The 25,853-nt window shown below is 41.5% G+C and overlaps 1 protein-coding gene across 6 annotated transcripts in view; it reads left to right on the forward strand.

Annotated features, from left to right (window-relative positions):
- The window catches only part of KCNH7 (potassium voltage-gated channel subfamily H member 7), a 376,531-nt gene extending 351,352 nt beyond the window's left edge, over positions 1 to 25,179 (forward strand). For 4 of the 6 annotated variants that reach the window (XM_072982177.2, XM_072982194.2, XM_020812579.3 and 1 more), the window contains 4 exons: positions 3,678 to 3,929; positions 11,891 to 12,059; positions 22,987 to 23,176; positions 24,051 to 25,179. In XM_072982177.2, coding sequence (XP_072838278.2) covers positions 3,678 to 3,929; positions 11,891 to 12,059; positions 22,987 to 23,176; positions 24,051 to 24,317 — 878 coding nt within the window. In that variant the 3' untranslated portion in view covers positions 24,318 to 25,179. The remainder of the gene's footprint in view (positions 1 to 3,677; positions 3,930 to 11,890; positions 12,060 to 22,986; positions 23,177 to 24,050) is intronic. The other 2 variants (XM_072982182.2, XM_072982207.2) reach the window with 2 other exon arrangements.
- Positions 25,180 to 25,853: the final 674 nt, after the last annotated feature.

Raw genomic sequence — 25,853 nt, forward strand, 5'->3', positions numbered from 1 at the left:
CCATATTTTCCACTCCCAAAGAACAAAAAGGCAGTCCAGAAGGAAGTCTCAGTGACGGGGAGGCCAAGGAGAACCAATATCCTGTCTGTCTCATAGGATAGAGATCAACATGAAATGGAATTAAACATGCCATTTCATCCAAGAGAACCTGAACTAAATAGCCACAATTCGTACCTCAGGGTAAGAAGGTCTTTGTGGTTTCACAGTGACCCGTTCCTAAACAAGCATTACTACAGTTATCCGTTGCAAATTCTTCATATATACAAATCCATGACACTGTGGCTAAAGTGAAGAAGACAATTGTGGGAGGAAGTAGCTATTTCCCCTTGCAATCACACACAGGATGCTCTGTTGTTCTTTCTTTCTTTCTTTCTTTCTTTCATTCATTCATTCATTCATTCATTCATTCATTCATTCATTCATTCATTACCTTTTCAAATACAGTATTAATATACTATTCCCCATCTATATAGTGTTTTACCAAGACTTGGAGGAAAGGCTTCTGTCCCAAGAAGCTCGCAGTCTAGAGGAATAACGCAAGGAAGCCAACAGAGGAAGTGAAGGGAAATGGAGGCGAGGGTGAACAGAGGACTGTGTGGCTGTAATAGTCACGTGTAACTTAAGCTTATTTATAGGTACAGTAACTAAAGGGCAAGGATGAGTAGAGTTTTGGCATCCAGATGTTGTGGGACTGAAGCTCCTTGTGATTCTTCTCTGGTGGTTATGTTGGCTATGACTGGTGGAGACAGCAGTCCAGCAACAACGGAGGAGCCATGTCTTCTCCCCACTGGGTGTCTTCTTTCGTTCTGAGCATTTTATTCTAGAAGAATTTGATATCTTTTCACTGCCAGTTCTCTTCCCCTCCCGATAAGGATTACGAACCTCTTCCAGATATTTCCTTCCTTTTTTTGCCAGTATGAGAATACCGACATTCATCTGAGCTTTTCTTTCCTTGAAGTGCTAAATATGGGGTGGTACTTACTTCATCCCTCACTTCATGTTAGTCTGGCTGTTACTATGGCAACTCTTTCTGCAGTTGCTTGCTACCAGTTTTAGACAGTATCTGCAACACTCTTTTATGCTTTTATCTCAACTGCCTCAGCTACATAATTTGTCAAGAGTAGAACAATTGATTCAGTGACGCCATTTCGCACGGAATTAAAGCAAGGCCATAAGAATATCTTAATCAAATCCCAGACTTCTTTGACAACCAAGTCACAACACAGAGATTAATTCAAATCCTGTTATCAATACTCCAGTCTCTTATCTTTCACGGCCCACACAACGTGTGCTTGATTCAGTGATTTCTAAACTTTTTCCTGAAGCCATTCAGCGGCAGCGCTTGGTCCTCTGTTTAGGATCCAGGCTGAGATTCTTTTCTTGATCCAGATGATGCCAGCTGCTTAACTGTGTGTATATTATTATTTTTCTTAATGTGTATTTTCAGAAGGGGACCTGAAGAGTGAAGAGGAAAGAGTGCACTTCTATTCAGGGGCCCTAGGCTTCTGATTTTCAGCAGGATTTTAGGATGAAATCAGATTTGGGGCTGCAATGTTATCCTGGTTAGTGGTGCTGAATGTGCTATATGGAACAGGGAAATATGGCTTAAATAAATGAGACCCCAGTGTGTTACTGTAAATACACTGGGGTTTCATTGTGCCATGGGAAAGAAAGGTGAAGCAGCAATTCATGAACCAGAAGCTTATTCCTAACTTCATAAAATATGATCTGTACAGAAAGAGGCAAGATGTCAAAACTTCCACTAGAGAGGGAATTGATTAAGTTGTATTATGGGGACTTGGTGGCACTGCAGGTTAAACCACAGAAGTCTCTGTGCTGCAAGGTCGGAAGACCAGCAATCATAAGATCAAATCCACGGGGCAGAGTGAGCTCCCATCGCTTGTCCCAGCTCCTGCCAACCTAGCAATTCGAAAGCATGTAAATGCGAGTAGATAAATAGGTACCACCTCGGTAGGAAGGTAAACGGTGTTCCGTGTCTAGTCGCGCTGGCCACGTGAGCACGGAAACTGTCTTCAGACAAATGCTGGCTCTACGACTTGGAAACGGGGATGAGCACCACTTCCTAGAGTTAGACCAACTGGACTAAGTGTCAAGGGGAACCTTTACCTTTACCTTTATTAAACTTAATGCTGTGAACTTAGGGACAAAGAGAGGGCAGCTAGGTGACTAGAGAGGAAGAAACAGAGTTAGGACTCAGCAAAGAGAGAGGAGGAAGTTTTAAAGTAGCTTTGCTATAACCATGCCTCTTGTAATCTAGACAGTAAGAGCAGAGTTACTTTAAAATTTCTGCCTCTCTCTCTGCCACATTATCACTCTTTTTTCTGAATAAGTTGGAAACAAGATTAAAGTGAAAACTCTCTCCAATCTCTCTACCAACTCTTTGTGCTCCTCCCCACTTTGGTCACCTAGCTCTTCTACAACTGGGACCCAAAGCCTTTAAAAGGAAAACAGAAGGAAAGAAAGAAACTGAACAGGAAGGGAAGAGGGAAACAAAAAGATTCAGGTACCAAGTGTGGGGAGGACAGGATCAAAATGGTTAACAGGATACAAAGAGGTCTGATTTCCTCCCTCTCTGTGCTGAATCCTGTGTTGGCTGAAGTGAATTAACCCAGGGAAACCCAACTTCCTGGGTATGACTTCTCAGCAAATATATTTTGATTTTTCCTGCTAGGTCCAGCTGAAGTGCGGGTTTACTTTGAAGTAAACAAACTTACATGATTGAGTTGAAGGATTACAAAGGAATTGCAAAATCCAAAGAATTTGCAAAACCACCAAGAAATTAGAAAAAGAAACTTCAGCGTGGGATGTTGTACATTGTATTGATTTCTGATGTGTTTTTAAAGTGGTTCAAACTGTATTAAAATCAATGCTACTTTACAGTAAATATTATTGCTTGTTCAGTGTTCGTTTGTGTGTGTGTGTTTGTGTGTGTGTGTGTGTGTGTGTGTGTGTGTGTGTGTGTGTGTGTGTGTGTGTGTGTGCGTGCACGCAGAGGCAGATATAGGTAAGGTGTTATTTCATATTATTATCTGGGGGAGAGTTAATAGTTTGTGAGCTGCCTTGGGTGAAACGCAGAATTGAAATGAAATGATAAATAAATCCACATTGAGGCTGCCCATATGGTTCCTATATAAAGATTAAAGATGGCAGAATTTGGCTGATTTAACAGCATGAACAGAAGCAAATTGAGAAATTTCTCCAAACCACTTTGACTACAGAGTGGTTTAGGACTCCCATAGTAAAACATAGCCTGCAATAAATCTTCAGTGCTAGCAACATATCTCAATATTTCCATTCAAAAAAAGCATACAGAATGAAATATTGAAGTATACAAAATAGAAAGATTAGTAATCCTTCATGCTCATATACACTTCTCCACATTTAATACTGTATACTTATTTGTGCATACTCTTTGTTTCTAGGCTCAAGGATGCCCGTGAGAGCTATGTAAAAATGAATCACAGGATCTGCCTGAGGAAATAAATCGACATTCCTCAGCTACCTCTCTCTCTCTCTCTCTCTCTCTCTAACAGAATATTAACGTAATATTATCCTTAGCAGGGAACAAAAGTGCTAAATGCTGTAATAAGTTCTCCCCTGGTTTTCCAAGGGGGAGGATAAATTGCATATTATTGACACAATGATATCCTTTTTAGCAGAGTATGACAAAGAGGAGAGAGCTTCAGTGGATAACAGCAGACTTTATCAAAACACCAGGAAACATTTTGAGGAGAAAAGAAGCAGGTCATCTTCCTTTGTGTCCTCTATTGATGATGAGCAGAAACCCTTGTTCTCTGGGGTAATAGGCTACCCGTCCGTCCTGGGGAAGACAGCAGTACTGGGTTTTGAGGAGTCGCTACATGCAACGGAAAGAGTCCAGACTGACAGAAGAAGTCATTCTTGTAAAGGTAAATCATGCACCTATTTCACAAAGCATATCTAGAATTATACCGTGTTTCCCCGAAAATAAGACAGGGTCTTATATTAATTTTTGCTCCAAAAAATGCATTAGGCCTTATTTTCAGGGGATGTTTTATTTTTTTCATAGACAACAATCTACATGTATTCAAATACAGTAATGTCATCATCTTCTGGTTGCTGCACAATGGTGGAGGGCAGGGTTTCACTTAAGTGGGGCTTATTTTGGGGGTAGGGCTTATAATATAAGCATCCTTGAAAATCATACTAGGGCTTATTTTCACATTAGGTCTTATTTTCGGAGAAACAGGGTAGATCCATGGAAAATCATGCATGTTCTTCAGTTTTATCATGAAATATTTCCAAATATTCTTTCTGGCCAACTTTATAACATTCGTAAAGCTAATCTCTTTAAACAGCAGCCGTTTAAGAAAGCATTCCCTTCATAAAGGCATGGCTGGTTTGCAGAGTGGGCACCTTCTGGAGAAGGTGGGGCTGGGAAGCCCCACCTGTTTGGCCAAAAACAAACAAACACAAATGGTTTGTGCCCATTTCTAGTCATGGCCCCATTCAAAAGAATCCTGGGATTTGTAGTTTGATGAGGAAATTCTGTGTTGTAGTTCAAGAGAGTCGACTGGAGTTTTCTAGCAAAGAATCCTAAGTATTTCACCCAATTAAAAGTCTCAGGTTCTTGTAGGATGGTGCCATGATAATTAGAGAGGTATCAAGCTGTATAACTCTATAATACAAGCAAAATCCAAATGAAAAACAAACAGAAAAAGGCAACAACCTTGTGGTACCTTAAAGACTAATTGTTATATTTTAATGTGAGCTTAACACAAGAAATATAACAGTTAATCTTTCAGGTACCACAAGTTTTTTGTCTTTTTAATATTTTGTTGTTATTTTTGTTTTGGTTTTAGGTTGGGTTTGGCTTTGGGTTTTGCCTGATATTCTAGCACAGGCTCACACGCCTCTTCTAAAACTACGTCTATAGTACAGATACATCCTGTGCAGCTTTAATGCTGTGTGAGGATGTTCAGTCCATCCATAGACAAATGGACATCCAACAGACAGACCACTAGGTGTGTTTGTCCTCATAAGGAAAGTCCAACAGCCTTTTCAACCAGCCAAACGTTTACTGCAGAACTATTCACAAGAGAATAATGGGGCCCATGGGCATCTCTCTTGATGCTTCTGTGCCTCTAGTCCAGTCCCTTTGTCACTCCTCGGTGGTTCCACTTCAATCCTGGTGACACTTAACCCTGAAGCACAAAGAGAAAAGCAAATCGCTTGGGGCATACTCTTTCCTTCTTTCACCTCCTGCAGGCTCTCCTGAATAGGCTCACCTCCTGCATTCCCCCAGCCAGTCGCCTGTTTTAGCTGTTACCAGGCAAACTTGGCTAGGGTTCCCTGGCAGGAGCGCTGTGTTCAGATGGGGAAGGTTTACCAGATAGAGAGAGTCAGGCAAAATAGGCATAGACCAATGGACCATCAGCCGCACTTACTCACCCAGAGGCATCTCCACTCTCCCCTTTATCTGCGTGTGTTGAACTTTCCCCCTCTCTTCTGGTCCTTCCCCCACCCCACCCCTCTCTCTATCCAGTTCTTTTTCTGTATTCCTTGCAGGATTTCCCTGTCCTCTAGTAGTAATTTACTCGTTTATAGTCTCTGCTGGGCAGGAAACTCCTGGAGTGGGGATTTTGCCCCCCTTTTCATCTTCCTACCTTTCCACACTCTTTGATCTAACACCTGGGGGAGGTGACACTCTTCCCTGGCCTGGGGAAGGAAGCCATTCATAACCTTCCATCAGCCTTCAGATGGGACCTTGGAGGGGAAGGAAAGATGCTGAAATTGACCCCAACTGCCAACCAGTGTGTACCCACTGACATGCTATTATGTCTGACATTTTTATTGCATTATCATGTTTGTATTTCATTCTCTTTATTTATTTAAAATATTTTAACCCACTTTTCTCCTTAAAAAGGACCCAAGGAAAGTGTAAGTGCATATGTATGTATAAGTGTATGATTTTCAAGCTTGGGCACTCATCTCTGTTAATTCTCCTCTAGAGTCAGGGCTCCTGTACCCAGCCTCAAGGTATTTATATGGGGGCGGTGGGACTAGGGAGAGAAAGTAGAACTGATAGGTAGGTAGGTGATTGAACCCATTGTACCATTCAGAGAAAGGCAAAGTGGAGCCACCAACATTACTTCATCTTGCTGCACACGCCTTGGAAGAAAATACCCCATTGACTGGGTGTGATTCTTCGACAAACCCCAGCAGCAACATATAGCCTTGGCCATATCGAAGACAAGCCATATTGGGAACGGCAACAACTCTACAGCTGTTGAGTTTATTTAGCCAACTATCTAACTGCCTATCTCCGTCCCCATAGCCCTGAGATGCCTTTTATCCACTTTGCTTGGTTCCAGCCTCTCTCCCAATCCTTGCCTGTCCCAGGAATCCCCCCCAAACACACTTTAACAGGGGGAGGGGGGAACCAGTCCCTTTCAGTGTCTGAAATCACTTTCTTTCAGCTGAGAAATAATGGTTTCTTTCTGACACAATAAAGACAAAGGAAGTGGCTTAAGCTCTCTGGGATCTCCACAGCATTAGGGGTCTGCTAGTTTCTTGAGAGGCACCCTGTATGAAGCATAATAGGCAGAGAGACCACCAGATCCATGATGCCTTGGAGTTCCTAAACTCAGTCCCACTTCCTATGTTTTCATCATGTCTGAGAAGCCATTATTTCTCAGCTGAAAGTGATTACAGGCATCTGAAAGGGACTGAGTTTGGGGAGTTCTGTTTGTTTGTTTGTTTGTTTGTTTGTTTTATGTGTTGTTTTGACTAAAGCCCCCAGAAGCCTGGCTGGGGGAATTGGGGGGGGCTATAGTACATGATTTCTGAAAATCATATGCCTAATGGTGAAAGCCCTTTTCCAAAAGTTAGGTAGGTAGGCTGATTTAAAATATTTTTATCCCGCCTTTCTCCTTAAAAAGAACACAAGACGGCTTACATCATTAAAAAGACGGTATGTAGACACTAAATACAACAGATATACAAAAAATAAATAAATAAGTACAGTGGTGCCTCGCTTAATGAGCGCCCTGTTTAACGAAGAATCCGCATAGCGATTTGTTTTTTGTGATCACATTGCAATCCTTTTAATGGCAAAAAATCGCTTTGTGATGATCGGTAAGCTATTTCGCTTACCGATTTTTGCATAGCGATGTTTTAAAAACAGCTGATTGGCGGTTCCAAAATGGCCACCGGAAAAAATGGCCACCCGCAGTATTTTCACGCCCATTCCTTGTATACTGGGCAGCGAAAATGGCGGCCATATGGAGGATTTTCGCATAACGGTGAGTTTTAAGCCCATAGGAACGCATTAAATGGGGTTTAATGCATTCCTATAGGCTTTTTCTTTTTGCATAGCGACGAATCCGGATAGCGACGATTTTTCCAGAACGGATTATCATCGCTATGTGGGGCACCACTGTATTATATTAAAAGCAGTAAATAAAATCAACACTAAAACACATTTAAAACATCAGAGCACAACCATTCATTTAAAAAAAACCCTCTCGGACCACCAGTTCTTAATGGAAAGCCTGCCTGAATAAAAAGATATTTGCCTGCAAGAAGGACTGCAATGACGGGGCCACCCTAGTTTTGACCCTGAAATCTCAGGGACTAATTTTCAAATCTGTAGAATTAATGAGGATCTCATGCTACATTTCACTGTAACACCATCCTATCCTAGGATCAGTAGCTAAATTATATCTAATGCCATATATCAAAAGCACACATCGTAAAATACTGGAAATAAGTAAAAGTAGATGAGATTGATTTGTGAGGAGTCATTCTTTTTTCCATTGAGCGATAACTTTGTGTAACTTTGGATAATTTGGGTTTAGGGGGAAATTCTACTAATCTTGTCCATAGGAAAGTGAGCCTGATGAGAGCTACAAGAGAATTATGTTTAATTGGTTGTGTCAACAAAAATATAACCAAAACATGTACATGTTGTGATTTATAATAATATGTTGCCATGATCAAGTTCACAGGCAGATCTTTACGAATAAAATAGGATAATGTGGCTGCTAATAGATAACATTCACATGTTTAATAGTGTGAGCTACCTTGAGTCTCACTTTTGGGAGAAAACTGTAAACCAACGTGAAAGCTGTTGATTAAGAATACGTAGCAGAAATACCTACATATGTGTGAAACATTAAACATTCTTATGTCATATATAATGCTTACTTGTTGCAAGCAATGTGCCTCTGTGTGTCTGTGTTCATGCTTCTAAGATTTCCAAGCTTGCATTCATACCTCTAAAGCAAAGGTTTAGGTTTGAATGCCACTTCACTCGACTGCCTATCAGTCCATGAACCAAACGGAGTGTAGAATGTATATTTGGGCATTCTAGAATGCTAATGAGAAGTAGATTCTGGATTCCGCATGAGCTTATAAAAAGGTGAGACCCATAGATTTGAAGCTCACCTGTTTCCTTTTGGCTATTAGAACTGTGTTCTCGCAGCTATGGCAACATTTTCCAAGGCAATCTGGTGCAAACTGTGCGTTCAGCTAAATTTATAAGGTTTAAGAGGTGTAGTTTTTCATTGTGGCCAAACACAAATTAAAATGAAAAATCTTTTGTTCCTTTCCTTGGCCTTTTATGTTGTGTTATTAAGAATGAATCATCTTTGATGAAGGTGTGTGTATACTCTGGGTTTTGTTTGTTTTTTTACAATGATGTTTGATTCACTCTTCATATGCTTGTTTTCACTTATATTTTTAACTGAATTAATTAGAAGCACAATATTTTTTACAACACCTATAATTATAAAGTTGTGGATATAACTGAGATCGAAAGCACTTCTGTAAATCTTATACTGGGTATTGATCAGAACATTTTATTCTAACATTTATATATTTAAATATCATAATTTAAATGAATACATGTAGGACCCATTAATGTGAGGGTTTGTTAAAATGAGTTAAATATTTTGTTTGTGGACCTGTAACCCAGTATTGGTCTCCAATGATATGCCATTTATTATGTCCTATATTTATATCAGCCACTCTGCGACCTGGCAGAGAGGCTTGTCATCCCGCCTCCTGCCAGGAGTGGCTAATCCATTGCGGACAGTGGTGCAATAGGAAGGCTCCGCCAAGCTCACGTCAATGGTGAAATGGTGAGTGGGCAGTTCGGCCCCATGGGGCCAGACCCTCATTATTTCCACCTGTGGGGGGGATATTCATATACAGATACCCCCATCTCTAGCTGAAATCCTATTGCTTAGCATAGTAAGTAACATTAGAGTAGGCCATTGAATCAGTGGGAATTTGATGAGTCAAATCCTTCATAAATTCAACCGATTCAAATGAGCCTACTCTAATTGTTAAACTACACTAAAATAAGTCATACAGTAACTCGAATCAACAGAACTTGTGGAGGAGTTGACTCACCAAATTCTTACTGATTCAGTGGGGCTACTCTAGTGCAGCTTATGCTAAGCAACAGGATTTCAGCCATTGTGTTCAAGGCAACCACTGCTTATTATTATGCACCAGCAAGTCAGTTCTGACATATGGTGACCCTATGTATCATTGACTTATAAAAAGTCCTATCATTGATAAATCTGTTTCTTCATTGACTAGATACAATTCTTCTGTAGTCATTGGTTGTGTCATGTTCTGCTCTCATCCTGCTTTTGCACTTTCTTTTTTTACTTTCCTCAGTAGGCATTTCAAGTCATTGCTATTTTCTGTCACATATATATCATAGTTTTTGCTACCTATTTCTACTACTTCAGCTTTTTGTATTATATGTTCTGCCTATATATTGAATACAGAAATAAAATGGACTCTTGTCTCACATTTTTGCCAAGAAAAACTCATTCTATTTCTCCATTTTCTGTCATAATAGTAACCTCTTATCCAGAATACAGGTTAGGCATTAGGATGATAAAATGTTGTGGGACACCCTTTATTTTTCAAATGATCAAAGATGATAATGATCTACACAGTCAAATGCTTTGGTGGAAATAATTTCATGCACTCTCGTAGCCAACATATATTTGCAATATGATCTCTAGTGCCTTACAGGTTGAATGTGTGGCATTTCTCATTCCATATATGGTAAAAAGTTATACAGCACCTATTTCTCCATATGAGAAATTAATGTGATGGTCGTATAGTTATAGCACTCTTTGGTCTTGATTTTTTAGGACTAAAAAGTATATTCAGCATTTCTAGTCTGTGGGCCATTTTTTTCTTTTTACCATTTTTATTAGTTCATTATTGTTAGCATTTTGATAAATTCATTCTCTGAAGCTTGAAACAACTCTATTGCTATCCCATTTATTCCTGGTGATTTATTTCCTACAAGTGCTCTGAAAGCAGTTTTCACTTTACTTTCCCTCCCTCCCTCCCTCTTTATTATGATTCCATATCAACCACTAAAGATAGAGATAAAACAAATGCCGTTTGCTGGCAGAGAGAAAACAAAGATATATAGCAAAGATATATAGAAAGCAAAAGAAAACACTCTCCGGGTGCCTAGAGCTATATTTCTTTACCAAATATATGGGACTGGTCTTTGAACTAGACCACCACCACCCATGCCCACCATTGGGGCTTAGTTCCCTGCTCTAGTCCTTTGCTGTCCAGTATCCGTGGCTGGGGCTGGGGAGGGTTCACCATCCCCAGCAGTCCAATGCTTCTTAAGTGCCATGCCAATGGCCGTCCTGCTGCCAGAGCTGTCCCTCTCTGTCCCAGGCTGGCTGAATGAGCTGCTGGTGCTGTCGTCTCCACCTTCATAGCCTCTTCAGGGTCAGCGTGGGCTTTCCCAGCTGATGCTCTGTTGGATGTTATGGCTACCCTTGTGAGGGCCCTAGCAGGGAGAAGGTGTTCCCCAACCATTGCTCTTCTTGGGAGCAAAGCTGACCCACTCCCCTGTCCAGAAACTAAATAAGGAATAAATGATTTTTTTAAATAGTTAACAAATGCATTACAACTAAAATTGTAATTTTGTAAACAAGAACAGATCATTTAAAATGCATCAGTAAGAAAGGCAGGAAGCAATATATATTTCATCCAGTATATATATTTTCATCCAGTAAGGGGATCACTTGCTTGAATTGCCTGCTGGGCGCACAAGACAGGGCCTTTTATATGGCAGGTGCATTGTTACAGAATTTCTTCCTATAAGATGTACTTGGCTTCCTTCTTTATCAAGGAAGCAAGGACCTGGGTGTTTACAAGTGCCTTTAATTGGTTCATGTGAGACTGACCTCAACATTTTTCTCTAATTTGTACCGTTGCTGATATCTCAGCTGCCTGGTTCTTTATTATATGACTTGACTTCCCATTCGTTATGAATCTGTATTGTTTTCCAATTTTCTATTTTGTTTTCATGAACTTTTAAATATTGTGCATAGAGAGCTGCACAGTCCCGAAACCTAGTTATTGTGATATGGTCTCTCTCTGTAGCTGATATTTTCCAAGCTGAAGACTCTCCAAGCTGAAGAATCATATCCTCCGTATAGTCAAAGGCTTCCCTAAAGTCATTCTTATGGGCCAACTCCAGAACTAAGGGTCTGCTTGGCATCCTGCCCGCCCTTGTGTCTTCTCATACCTGCTTTACTTTGCCTTCCACCTGGCTCATATAAGCTGAAATATTTACTTCAGCCAGCCTCATTACTGAGCCACCATAACTGCATTGCTAGCAGCATCAGCGTTCTGTATAAATGACTTATCTCACATGTTATAGAACTTGCAGCTTGATTCCCATGGAGCAGCTAAGCGTTAACACCAGAAGAAAGGGAAGCCCCTTTTGTGTATCTGCCCTAATGTGGGACGCCCCTCCTGTTGTGGCTTCATTCCGACCGTGGGTATCTCTCAGTGATTTTTCTCTTTTTGTAATCTTACATTTTGGCAGACATCACAGACAGAAGATTCTGGCAGGAGGATTGTAACAGAGGCCACCAAGAGTCATCCAGTCAGTCAGCATTACCTCGTGCCATGTGGGGCACCTCAGAAACAGAAAGTGAGATCAACTATGGTGAAGTGGAGCAGAGGCTGGATTTACTCCAAGACCAACTCAGCAGGTAAAAAGAAACAGCTCTGAGGGAACGAGAAACACTGGATCTTTAACAAGATCTGTTAACTGTACCTAGATTTTACATAGCTCATTCTGATGTTTGACACACCACCTCAGTAACCACGTAACAGTAGTCATTGAAACAAGGAACTAAGGTAACCAAAGGTAGCTTGTTGTTATGACCACAAATGGATCTATGGAAGATGTTAGATTTGATCAAAGGACTTCATGGTTTGTATCTCAGTCTTTTAGCTTCTCTGCCAAGGATGAGGAACCTCTGTTCCACAGGCCTTTTCTGGTCTGCTAGACATCCCTACCCACCCCAAGAAGCCCATCTCCATCTCCAGTTTACCAGAACACAGTCTGTGGTCTTCGTAGATATTCCAGCCTCTTCTAGCCCCGCCCCCACTTTTCCAGGGTATCTCTGAGGCCTTCCGTGCCTCTCAGAAGTGTTTGTGCTTTTCCATCACTCTCCAGTTCACCACATTTCTGAGCTTTTCAGGGCTTTTCATTTGTACTGGAACTGCTACCAAAGACAATAAGCCCTTGTGTAGTTATTGGTAGCCTTTCCTTTTCAGAGGTCTCACCCAACAACTGTTGTGGTAAGTGGCCACTTATATTATTGCTTTTATAAGTGGCTTCTCACTCATGGCAACTATAGTAATTAATTAACTCAGCTGTGGCTTCCTTTATTAATTCAATCCATTTCATAGTAGGACTTTTTTCCCTACTGCCTTCCACTTTTCCCAACATTGTTATATTTTCCAGTAAGTTATAATGTCTCCAAAACAGTATAGCCTCGTTTTAGTTGTTTTAGACTTTTTGTGGACTATAAAGACCTGGGCGTTCTTCAAGCATGATCTGATCTTGTATATCACCAAAAGATCCACCAAGAAAGAGGTCACCAGTTTGCAGAAAATTGCATATGTGCCATCTATATGCACAAAATTAGAAAATATTTTAAAATATATAATTTAAACCTACTTGTGTCAGAAAACATTCTGACATTGTGGCAAGCCAGCCAGGAGGATAAGATTTAAAAAAACCCTCTGATTCTCCAGGCACTGTTCTTAGCAGAACAAAGCCTGTTACTTGCAGCGTTTCTCACTGAAGTATATACATGGTAACAACAGTCTGTTGATTCTACTATCCTGGTCTTCCCTGTAGGTGAGTGATGTCAAGGTCCCTGACCTCCCTTCTTCTCATTCTTTGTCCTTTAATCAGACAAAGAGCAGGCTGTCCCCTGGCAGACTTTGAAACAGAGTCTGTCCTCTTTAAAAGAGCCACTCTGGTTGTGAGGAATTAAGAACAAGGGTTTGTGTATAAGAAGATTCTTTTCTCATTCAGAAGACGCATTTTGGAAGGAACATATGGCTGCAACTGCAGATGTACTTGCACTAGATATAGACCGAACCTCAGTTCGGAGGTTTGTGCTGGTTTGTAAGTGTTCCCTTCCTCTGCCTCCCCAGCTGGATCCCCCACTCCCCAGCTGGCACATGCTCCTCTCCTCTCCTTCCAATTTCAAGCAGGAGCATGGGCTTCCCTACCCCACCTCCTTGGCTGATTGCCTGCCCAGACAAGGAGGAAGGACAGACAAACTCGTGCTCCTGCCAGGTCAAACAGCCGAAGAGGAGGAGAGGAGTACAAACAAAATTAAGTTATTTGAGAATCTTGCCTTATCTTGGAAGGCAATGCATGACAGAATTCAAGAAACAATTGAAATTGTAGAAATGTTTCAGAAAGACTCTGCTTTGGAATTTATCTTCTGCTCTGGCCGTTGATGAGACATCTGACAGAAACTATACTGCCCACCTGGCTTTTTTCTTGCTTGGAAGTTCACCACGTTTGGGGATTAGGCTTCATGCTAGATTAACAGAAGACAATTTGGAAAGATGGTTGCATAGGCCAGTGCCATCACAGTACAACTTAACATGTCGAAGGTCACCGAAGAAACAACCATGAGAGGATGCAACCTAAAGCTGGAGAAGGGGGTTGGCTAGAAGGGGAGCTGAAGAAACAATCTACCTGACACAACAATATATGCTTAAAAACAGCCAACATTGACCATTGTTGGCCCCATCCGGTCTGTCCAGCCCACCACTGGAAAGGCCTCCAACCATCTCCTATGTAAAAATTCGGCCCTCAGACTGAAAAAGGATCTTTGTACTGATGATATACTGATTCTCAAAATTCATTGACTTCCCAAGAATTTAATCAAAAGAACAAACAGATCAGTTGCATCAGGGACAGAAACTGAAGGCGTTTAATTACTCAGCTGCCTTTATTTCTTAAATTATGTCATCTGATCTCCTCCCCCTCCCCCCCCCCCGTCCAATATCACATTCCTTTTCCTGGGAAGTGGAACTTTGCAGTGTCATTATGATTATTTTCCCTTCTGGGGATGCTAACCCAGTGAGTCAGCTGCAGCTACACATCTATTACATTCCATTGCAGAAATTTTCATTCTCTGCTGTGAGAAATAATCTGCTTTTACTCCATACTAAACAACTGAAAAAAGAGAAAAGGGGAAGGGAGGGGAAGGGAAGGGGGGAAGCACCACAAATGCTCAAACACTTGTTCTTACGGAGCTATTAGAAAACACTTATTTTCTTTGTCAAAATACTACTTAGACAAGCCTCTTTGTCCTGATGCACTCCGTATAGTTTCTTCCCCCTCCCCGACATGTTATTGCAATTGTTCATTCAGAAACATAGTAGTCTGCTTTCTATGAAATGAAGGCAACAGATCAGTCATATATCACAGTTCACCACATCACTGTAATTGCATCACAGTATTCAGAATTCCTTTTGTTTCAACTGGCTTGAATGATAAAAATGATAAATGTGACATTTGCAGCAGAACAGGAAACAGAATAAAATAACAAACCATACACATTCAGCTGTATAGTCATCCCCGACTTTTCATCAGTCTTTTGCAGCAGTTAACAAAATGTGAGCTTTGTTCGTTGAACATCACTATCATAAATTATTTCTCAGTTTGCAAGTAACAAAAAATGCAATCTCCATTGATTTATTAAGTTGACACGTGCTCAGAGGAATCCTTTCTGCTCAGTTTCAGGATAAACGATGTAGGATATTCTTTGCTGCTTCCTTGCCACAAACGCATCTTAAGTTTATATGGAATTGCTGTGTTGCTGCCGGTATAACCCAGCCGAAGCACTTCTCTAAAAACTCAATAATTGAACAAGCTTTCCTTGGTGCCCATGTAGACTGGGATGTCAAGGGCTGCAACTCCTAGGACTCCTTCGCTTGGGGGGGGCGGGGCTTGCCTTTTTGTAAAATGTCTGCCGACTCTTGCCTCATGTCAAACCCCTTTTTAATCCAAGGGAACATTCAAAAGGAGATTGTCATGTGGCAAAACAGTGTGTGCTGCTCGACAAAGAAGAGAAAGGGGTCTCAAAACCCTACAGGTGTGCCAGGCCCATGTGTTGAAGCTCTCTGGTTCCTCTGGACTTAGGCAAAATCAGATTAGGTAAAAAATTATTTTCCAGTCTCTGTTGAAGATTAATCATGCTGTGCAAACAAGTATTTTTAGCATTTTCTACTAGAGATTTGCATTCGTATACGAATATCCCCGCACAGCTGGAGTTACCGAGGGTCCAGCCCCTGGGGCCAGACAAAAGCCCATCTCACAGCCATAAATACTGCACTCCCAAGCCAACTACACCAGAGCACAGAGTGCTGTCCTCTGAAGATGCCGGCCACAGAAACTGGCGAAACGTTAGGAAGAACAACCTTCAGAACACGGCCAAAGAGCCCGAAAAACCCACAACAACCATTAGATCCCGGCCGTGAAAGCCTTCGCGAATACGATGATTAAACTGTTGGCAATTATTTGCAGCCAAGTGGAAGCAAGTTGACATCACTAAAACTGTTGGCAAGATCTGATGAAATACAGATCTAATCTGTTATGGCCACTTAAGACAGAAGTGGAGTCACCAGATTTATCTTGGCGCTCTTTCCATCTTAGAAACAAAGCTTAAATCTGAAGAGGTCCTTTACCAGCGAACACCAGTGGGATTGATTTGATCATTTCTCACGTCTTGCAGCAAATAAAGGGGGAGGGAATCTTTCTCAAGACATAATGTAGCTGTTGGTGCTTTATTATCCCTGTCTATACATGTGTTAAAATCACCTGCCAGGACAATAACAGAGTCAACATATCTACATTCCAGTTAACTCAATAGAAGAGCACAGTTTGTTCCACATTAATTCTGTATAAAATTTTGAGTTCCTGCGGGGCATATAGAGGTTAGCGATTAAAAGAAAGAAACCCTTTTTAACCCACATTTTAAATACAAGGGAAGGGCATAATTCAAGTTTATTTATTTACTCTTCACATCTACGACTATATCAACAAAAATGACAGTGTCATGTTGGGTGATGGTGGGGAAATATCTGCCTTTTGTGCCGGTTTATTAGCTTTAAACCCAGATAAAATAATTTTTATCTGAATCAATATCGACAGAGTTTTGATTAAACAATATTATTGCCTTCTGGGCTGTTTCTGAAAACTCTCCCCCGGAAACAGTGTTCCAGCCAGTCATATTCCAAGAAATAATAAATATCAAAGCAGCGATGATTCCCCCATATCCTTTGGGGAAGAAGAGCTGTTTGTCATTGAGACAAGGCAGTTAATCAGACCGGTAGGAAAACACAGCTTGTCTTTAGTGGAGATTTGTTCCCTACAAGATTTCACTAGATAGCAGTCAAGTTTGTGTTCCATAATTCTTCATGTTTAAGTAACAATGAATTCATATGAAGTCCAGAATTGCTGGCTAAAGACACCATCTGGTACCTATGGAACCCTTTGCCAGTATGACTTGGGAGCAGGTCGCTGTGCACCACCTTCTCCTTTTTAGTCATGGCATGGCAGCAGCCCAGAGGGGTGTCCACTTGGCATTATTCTGTTTTCTAGGTATCATAGAAGGTCAGGTAAGACAAAACAATAAAAAAAGTATAAACTTTGCATCTAAAACAAAACTAACACAGGAGCTAAAGCCTCTTGTAAGTAGCAGGAGGTGAAACTACAGGGGCTGAACAAACAAATATATGAAATACAGCCAAGAAATCTGAAAACCGAGACTCTGAAGGGCAGCTACGAAGGAACTAATAAAGATCCTCGAGAGTAAGCATGTGTCACTGAAAATGAAGTGTACTGTACTGTAATATACCCTATTATTATACATGGACAGGCACAGGTAAAAAAATATATTCATTGTGATGTTCGAGGAGAGCTTTGCAGATAGCACGGATCATTCAAAATACATATAAATGGATCCTACATCAAGTCAAGTCTCAGCTCTCAGTAGAAATTAAAATGACAAAGCTGAGGCTGTTGTCCTTTGGACATATGATGGGAATACAAGACTCACTGGAATAGACAATAATGCTAGGAAAATTTGGAGGCAATGGGAGAAAGAGGAAGACCAAACAAGAGATGCATTGAGTAAATACACAAAGCCACAGCTCTTTGTTTGCAAGCTCTAAGCAGTGCTGTAAATAATAGGATCTTCTGTAGGTCAGTAATTTACAGAGGAACCATTAAGCAGAAGCATGTTAGTGCCAGGTAACAATGACAGGTACAATTATTTCAATCCTGAGTTCTCCAAAACTGAATAATTTGTTAATAATTTTCTTTGAAACAAGATCCTTTTGGGTTTGTAGCAGTTTGGCATTGGATAGTAAAGGAATCATACTGAGATTTGCATACCCATACTGGCCTTCTGATTGACTTACAAGCTAATTTACATGGGCATTTAACTCACTGCTTGGTCTGCTGCTGGGACAGATGGTTTACTCCTTTTTCTGCTGTAATCCCTGGATCAAACCAAATCATCCCCAGAGAATTCCAACCTGCACCTTTCTGAACCCCTGTCAGGGGCTTCTACTTTTTTTGGTATGGGTAGGATCGCTCTGGTTTGTTCCATTTCCAGTGCATAGGATCACTGGGAACAGACCAAAAGTGAACATCCTGACTGTCAAGGCTCCTTCTGGTTTGAATTTCCTATATTGTGAAGTGGCTACTTCAGGATGTTGGCAAACTGAACACTTCCGCTGCTCCACCGCAGAGGGGCAGGGGAAGTAATTTTTTTCCATCTGTAGTAGACCATTGCTGATGCACTGCATCACTTATAAAATTTATGTTTTAAAGTTATTTTCCTTGTCTGAAGGGCTGGTCAAGAAACTGCAATTAAAGGACCAGCAGTTTCTCAGCTGGTCCTTTAAGGCAGTGGTCCCCAGCCTTGGGCCTCCAGATGTTCTTGGACTACAACTCCCAGAAGCCTTCACCACCACCTCTGGATTTCTGGGAGTTCATCATCAGTTCGTGAATAATCACTCTGAATTTCATAACCCAATACACTGCGGTCACACTATTAGAATGATAGGTCAGCAAATTAATAGGTCTGCAGCTTCATTGGGATAAATCTCTTATTATTCCTACATAGAGTACAGGCCATTGAAATGAACAGGCCTTCTACGTCACAACTAATGTAAACGCCCTTTATTTCAGTGGGTTTAATCCAAGTGGTACCAACTTTGCAGATTTAGTCCATTGGCTAGGGAAGGTGCTGAAGTAATGTTCCAGTTATTATGAACTGCCTTATTTACAATATATTACTAGGATCACTAATTATTATTTGTTCCTTATTTTAGAAATTTCAGAATGTTTCCTAAGCTGATTCGAAAAAAATACTGGTGGCTACAATTGGTGGTAAAGTTAGCAGAGTAGTTAACTGTAGTCAATTAATGTAGTTAATTGTGTCTTAATAGCAAAAAACTCCCAAGCCTTCTTTGCTGCCACATGATAGTCATCTTAAAATTTAAAAATGGAAACAAAACTACCATTAAACTAAAAACAATTACCCATATAGAGAATAAAACAGGTTTCATCCAACTCTGCTGTTCGCAGTTCTTCATGCATTTAGCCATCTCGCTGCCAACCTGAGTATTTATTTATTTTATATATTTATTTATTTATTTGATTTATACCCCGCCTATCTGGCCCACCGGGCCACTCTAGGCGGCTACTATAATTCTGTATTAAAAACACCCCAGGAAATATTACAGGAGACAAAGCCAAACAGTATCCTACAGATTCAAATGGCTGTGTCTGTTATTCATCTCTTCTCTGCCAATGAAAAGAATACTGGTGGCACATTGGATTCCTCCAAAACTCCCTGCGCGTATCCCCCCTTCTGTTCCAGAGATCAGGGGTGAGCTGGAGCAAATCTGGAGGGCATAGGCAGAAGGGAGCCAAGATCTCCTCATGTGACAGATGTAATCTAAATTCTTTATAATCTAGCATGATTGATTCATCATCTGTTGACAGATTCATCAGGTTCCTAAACACTAGATTTGAATTCAAGCTTTCAGCCAATAAAACCTGATCCTCACCTAACAGAGAGAGAATGTCACCATTCCCCTATCAATGCTAAAAATGTCACGAATGAGCATGAAACAGGAAACCTTCTTTGGCACCACTGTTCAGCTCCTGTTGGACTTCTGGTTTCTGAAGGAACTTGCATGGCCGCACCCCTGCCCCTACCCAAGTGGAACGAATCTTCCCCCAGGCACAAAAAGAACTTGCAAGCAGGCAAAACTGTGTCTAATTGGAAATTGGCTTTTGTTCAGGCATATAACCTTTCTTTAAAAATATCACTTCCCCAGGATTCCATTACTGTCATCACTTTTGTCATGACAAATGGGCAATTTAATCCTGAGTTGACAAATTCAGTCTATATTAGTCACTGAGTGCTCCTGGGCATGTCGAATGCACATTTTAACAAGCAATTTAAAGTCAATGTAAGGGTCAGCCCTTTCCCTTGCAATCTATGAGCCGATAAAACCTGAACGCCAGTGGCCTAATTTCCAGGGAAACATAAAACACAGCAATATGACATACGTTGCAAGGCAGCAGGTAGTAGGAAACGTGCCGAGAACTCCAGCTGCCTGTTTGTTGATGAATCTATGGCGACGTCAAACAACCGTTTCAGCATGGGAGCCACTGAAAAATGTAGCTGCTGCCTCTACTGAGAAACCCATCACATGCTGAAGAATAGGGTCTCTACTGCTTAAATATTTTGGTCTTCAACTGCTATAAGCCCTAGCCATTATAGCCAATGGTCCAGAGTTAAGAGAGTCATGAGCTAGAATCCAAAATATGTAGAGAACTTCCTGCTCCTTATCTAACTTAATGGAGAGATAGTCAAGTGTGCCCGTGTTATTGCTTCTGCGAACATCTGAGGAGCTGAAAGAGAGTGGGAATGGTTGCTTTCCCAAATATCTTCATAAATTATCCTATAGTTTGATAACAGGACTGACTTGTTATGTGTGTACGTTTCTATGAGTTCTGTTTGTCTGTTTTATATGCCACCTTTCCCCCCCCCCCAGGGCACTCAAGGTGGCTCCCAGTCAGTTAAAACCAGTTAAAAGTAACAGTGTGCAGATGTGGGTTTGCACTACCGCTCCCAGGATTCCCCAAGCAACACGGTCACCCAGCACGCCTCTAGTTAACAGCAGGATGCAGTAAGAATTTTTTAAAATAAATTACAACTCATAACACAAAACAAAACCAAAAATAGGGGCAATAACAGCAACATTTACAACCCTGTGAGGCGCAGGGGAAAAAAACAGCAGTTGATATTTCAAGCACCTCTATTGAGAAAGCCCCATCACATGCCTGAGCATTAATGGAAGCTTCTTGGTGGTTGATTCCACTTGTGTTGAGTTTTGAAGCAGGCAGCATACTTCAGATGAGCATTTGAAACCATTTATAGAAAGCATTTGTACAACGTGTCCAGTATCCATGATTTTGAAGATGCAGAGGTGTTATACCAAGGAAGGAAGGAGATGTGTTCATGAACTATTGGAGGCCCTATATTTGAAAAGGAGGACAGTTTACTGGCTGGGCTTGATTGTTAAGGAAGTATCTGCCCCTGAAGGCTTAGGCTTGCTTGGTTTCCCATGGTTTTTAGGTGAGGAGACAAATCTCTGAGCAAACAGCACTAGAAGATGACTTTTTTTTTTTTGACAAATATATTTTTCTGAGGGGGCTTTCAAGCCCATGCAGTATCTCTGCCTTTTCCCATCTGGTGCGACTTCTCGGTGGCTCAGTACAATTGTACTTGTATGTCTGTTTCATTGGCCAGCAACAGAATAGCCTGGAAACATTCTTGACGATGTGTCTATGCATTGAAAGTCAGATAATCCAGGACACAAGATCAAGCAGGAACTGGGGCAAATCTGTAGCTGTGGGGCACATTTTTCTGTTTGCCAGGCTGCCAGAAAATGTCCCCTCATTCACTAATCATATACATGGCTGTGGATTGTCAGAAGGCCCAGCTAAGCATTATTAGCTATTTTTACCCAGATTGCAGGCCCCTTTACCTAGATTCCTCTTTTACCTTTTCCAGCAAGCAAGTGGCCAAGAAGCCATTCCAGCCCTCTTCCCAATTGCTCCCTGCCCTACCTCTGACATTACGAGGGACCACCTCACTCCTTGGTCTTAGGTTTTGGCTCTGCCAAATAGAACCTGGCAGCCTTGTAAAGGGTGTATCTATTGATTAATTAGCTGGCATTGTGGAGCTTTTCATAAAGATCCACTTCTTGATCCTATCTGACCTCTCCACTGCTTGGTGAGAAGTGAAACTGTAGATCAGTGTTTCAACTCTTGCCTCTACCTGGAACTTCCTAGGTGGCTTTGGAAAAATCAATCTCGCTCTCTCTCTCTTTCAATCATAGAGCTCCATCAGCAATTTGAAGCTAATTATCCTGACCTAAATCAAGGCCTTTATAAGAGTTCAAAGATAATGTGTCTGAAATTGCTCAACTCTTAAAAGCAGCTGTGCAATTGCTAAGAATTACCATCACTCTACTTCAACTCTGTGCACGAGCTGGAAACCTATTTATGGGAGTGATTCCATAGCTCAGGGCACAGCATGTGATTTATGGAAGGTTCCATGTTCATTCCCTGGTTTCCTTCGTTAACCTATCTCAGGTAGCCAGGCCTAGAAGGGTCTTAACCAGAGAGTGGTTAACATTCAAAGATAGCTGAGGTAAATGGGTCAGTTGTATGGCTCAGCTTTAGGTGGCTTCATAAGCTGACATAAATGATTGCTGCACAATAATAGATATTGAGCAGGAACAGTTTACAACACTCCGTAAGCCAACTCAAAAGATAGGGATGCTCCAGGACCCAACATGCAACAAGACAATAAACAGACTATTCCTAATTTGTGTGGCCTTTCTTTGCCAGGAGCAAAGAAGTTGCATGCATGAGCAAACAGACTGTTCATCTGAACCTCGAGTTAGCCAACATCCTGCTTTACCTCTCCAGGCAAACATTGTCGGCATTGTAGAGAATCCTCTTTATTCTCCTTTACAACACTATTAAGTACAGTGGCGCCCCGCATGATGACAATAATCTGTTCCAGGAAAATCACTGTTAAGCGAAATTGTCGTCATGCGAAAAAGAATTCCCCATTGGAATGCATTGAAACCCATTGAATGTGTTCCAATGGGGAAATTACCTCGTCGTCCAGTGAAGATCGCCCATAGGGGAAGTCATTTTCCGAGTGCCGATCAGCTGTTAAAATGGCTGCCCTGCGAAGCATGGTCCAGAAAAGACAGGGCAGCCATTTTGCGGAGCCATAAAAATCATCATTTTGCAAACAAGCAGTTCACGAAGCAAGGACCTAATCAACGTCCAGCGAAAAAAACCCATAGGAAACATTGTTTGTGATCACTATAGCGATCGCAAAAAAGTCATCGTCATGCGATTTTGTCGTTCTGTGAGTTCATTGTAATGCAGGGCACCACTGTAATACTATTTGCACATTATGACTTACTTTGTCTTGTCAAATGGTGTCGTTCATGTCAACATACAGTGTTGAATTCTTCTTACTGTTCCAGGCTTGAATCCCAAATGACTGCTGACATTCAAACCATCCTGCAGCTCCTGCAGAGACAATCAGCGCTCATCCCACCTGCCTATAGTGTGGTGACCGCAGATACGGATTACCAGAGGCCAGCTGTCCGGAAAGTGCAAAACCGTCATCCCACAGCGTCTATTAAAACGGACAGGAGCTTCAGTCCTTCACAGGTATCATGCATGGACAGGAATACAGATAATACTTGCTTCCTACAACACCTACAACAACCAATACTTGCTTCCCCTGCTTATTGGCAGCAGGACATGTCACCAGCAGAACCTACATACAAATGGAGAAAGAGCTGGGCTAGATTCAGCTGGGCACCTTCCTGGTCCATCGGCCTCTTTCTCACAGTAGCCAGTCCAGTTGCCTCCTGGAAGCTACAAGCAGGGCATGAGCACAAGAACCGTCTCCTGCTGTCATTCCCCAGCAAACGGTGTTCCAAAACATGCAACCCATGGAAGTAGCAAACAGCTACATCATCAACATTGTTGTTGTTGTTAGCAATCACATTTCTACCCTGCCTTTCCACTATTGGGTGATGCTCAAAGCAACTTCCAGCCCCCATAAAACATAATAGAAATAAGTAAAAATCAATTTTCACTGTACAAACGATAAAATCAAACAAAACGAAACACAGCCATTAAAATCAGAATGTTGACAGCCAAAATCACCACAAGAAATGGAAGAGTATCATAAAGTGATGTAAAAAAAGATGTGTGCCCATACACCTCTTGAAAGCAAGGAGGGTGGAAACAGCGGTGAGGGGAGTGCACCTCACAATCTGGGCCTCACGCAGAAAAAACACCTCTCCCACGCGACAGCCAGATGCAGGCCTCTGCAGCTTTTCTGCAACCTCTCGAGAGGGCCTCTCCTGCAGATGTTAGAATCTGGACAGGTTCACAACAAGATATATGTTGTGACCAGCCTCCTTTGCTGTCTTAATGATGGCGGAGACCCTCTCCCACAAGCCCACTTTTCGTTCTTTTAGCCACTGGCTCGTAAGGTATTCTTTGATATGACTGTTGTGTTTCATTTTCCCAGTGTCCTGAATTCCTAGACCTTGAAAAATCAAAACGGAAATCCAAAGAATCCCTCTCCAGTGGAATTCATCTGAATACAGCTTCAGAAGACAACCTGGCTTCGTTTTTGGAACAAGAGCATGACCGGTCTCCAGAGCTACCCACACAACGTAGTAAGACTTACCTCCACCCAATTCGGCACCCGTCCTTGCCTGATTCTTCCCTAAGTACTATAGGTATCTTGGGTCTCCATAGGCATGTTTCTGATCCTGGTCTTCCTGGAAAATAACCTTTTTTGTACTCTTACATCACCTAAAATGTAAGTGCTTTTAATGGCTTGATTGGGTTTATTTTTTCCTTTTTTTAATTTAAATCCTCTATACTTGACTCAGGGGCTACAAGGATCTACCATTATATGCAAAAGTACTGTATATTTTCCTAACTTTGTAGCTTGTAAGGTAAAGTTAACAGTAACAATGTAAATATATAAATATATAGATATATATATAGATATATATACAAATTGTATGTTACAAATATAAAACTGCCAGCATTGTCAAGGCACCTTATATTTTTTAATTTTTTTAAAGCACTTGCATGTTTGGAAATGATTACAGTTCTGTTGCATGGAGATTACTATTTACTGTTTTTGATGAAGCCCTACTTCATGGCAGATATATTTGCCTTCCAAAAAACTGAATTGAGGGCCCACCCCGTGATCCAGAAATTGCTTGTTTTTCTTGAGCAGCTCTGCAGTTCAAGCAAAATGTTTCTTCCAGTTTACCATTTGAAATTGACAGAACTTTCCCTTCTGGCATTGAGCGTTTTACAGCCACCAAGAGCCATTCAGCAACTCGGAAAGTGCGGAGTGGCTGAGGTCTCTGAGTTGGAAATTATTCATTGTAAAACGTAATTAGCAAAGGAGCTTATTATTTTGTTGTTGATGGTGATGGAGTGAGGAAACAGCTAGAGTAACTAGTCTGCACAGTGGAATGGCCTGCACCAACCTCACCAAAATAATTGATTTATAAATTTATTTTCTTTGTTGAAACCTCATAATAGCTATCAGCTGCCATGCTACAAGGGCAGTTCAATGTCAAGACCCTCAAACATAATCAAATGCAATAAATATAATTTCTACATATATAGAAGGCTTTGCTCTCTTTTTTTCTCTCTTCAGTCCAAACCATTAATGCAAATATTTCTTTCAATTACATTTGCAGTTCACGACCACACCTCCTGGTGGCTCAGATCCCTGCAACAATTTCCTGGGCTTTAATTGCCTCACATCTTGAGTCACTGATGAGAGAGTATAGGGCAGTGGCAGCGAATCTTTTTGGGCCCAAGTGCCTAAACTGGGGGGGGATGGTGGGCTGCGGCGTCAGTGGAACCGGAAGAAGGAATCCCAGGCTCAGAGGTGCCTTGAGACTCCACTCCGGATTTGCTGCCGTTGCTAGCTGCTCCAGATCCTGGCCCGCTGCCTGTCGAAGCGCCAGCACCGCAGCTGCAGCCACCTCCTAAGGTGGGGGGGGGAGTAGCGATCCGGCAACTGATGGCTTGCGTGCAAGCTGAAAGGGCTCTGCATGCCAGCTGTGCCACATGTGCCATTGGTTCACCATCATTGGTATAGGAGAAGAAGCTCACAGGCTGGATGGAGAATGCTGTGGGCCTATCTCATCCCTGGGCTAGAGGGTTCTTGCCCCCTCCTCCCCCAAACACAGACAGACTAGTTCAATATAGGCTTCACCATATGGGTTATTTTGATCTTTAGGGGAATTTGACACAAAAGCACTAAGTGACTTCGTTTAAAGACTCTTTCTGTGTT

Source organism: Pogona vitticeps, chromosome 1, assembly GCF_051106095.1.
Source record: "Pogona vitticeps strain Pit_001003342236 chromosome 1, PviZW2.1, whole genome shotgun sequence".
In the NCBI taxonomy this organism is placed as follows: domain Eukaryota; kingdom Metazoa; phylum Chordata; class Lepidosauria; order Squamata; family Agamidae; genus Pogona; species Pogona vitticeps.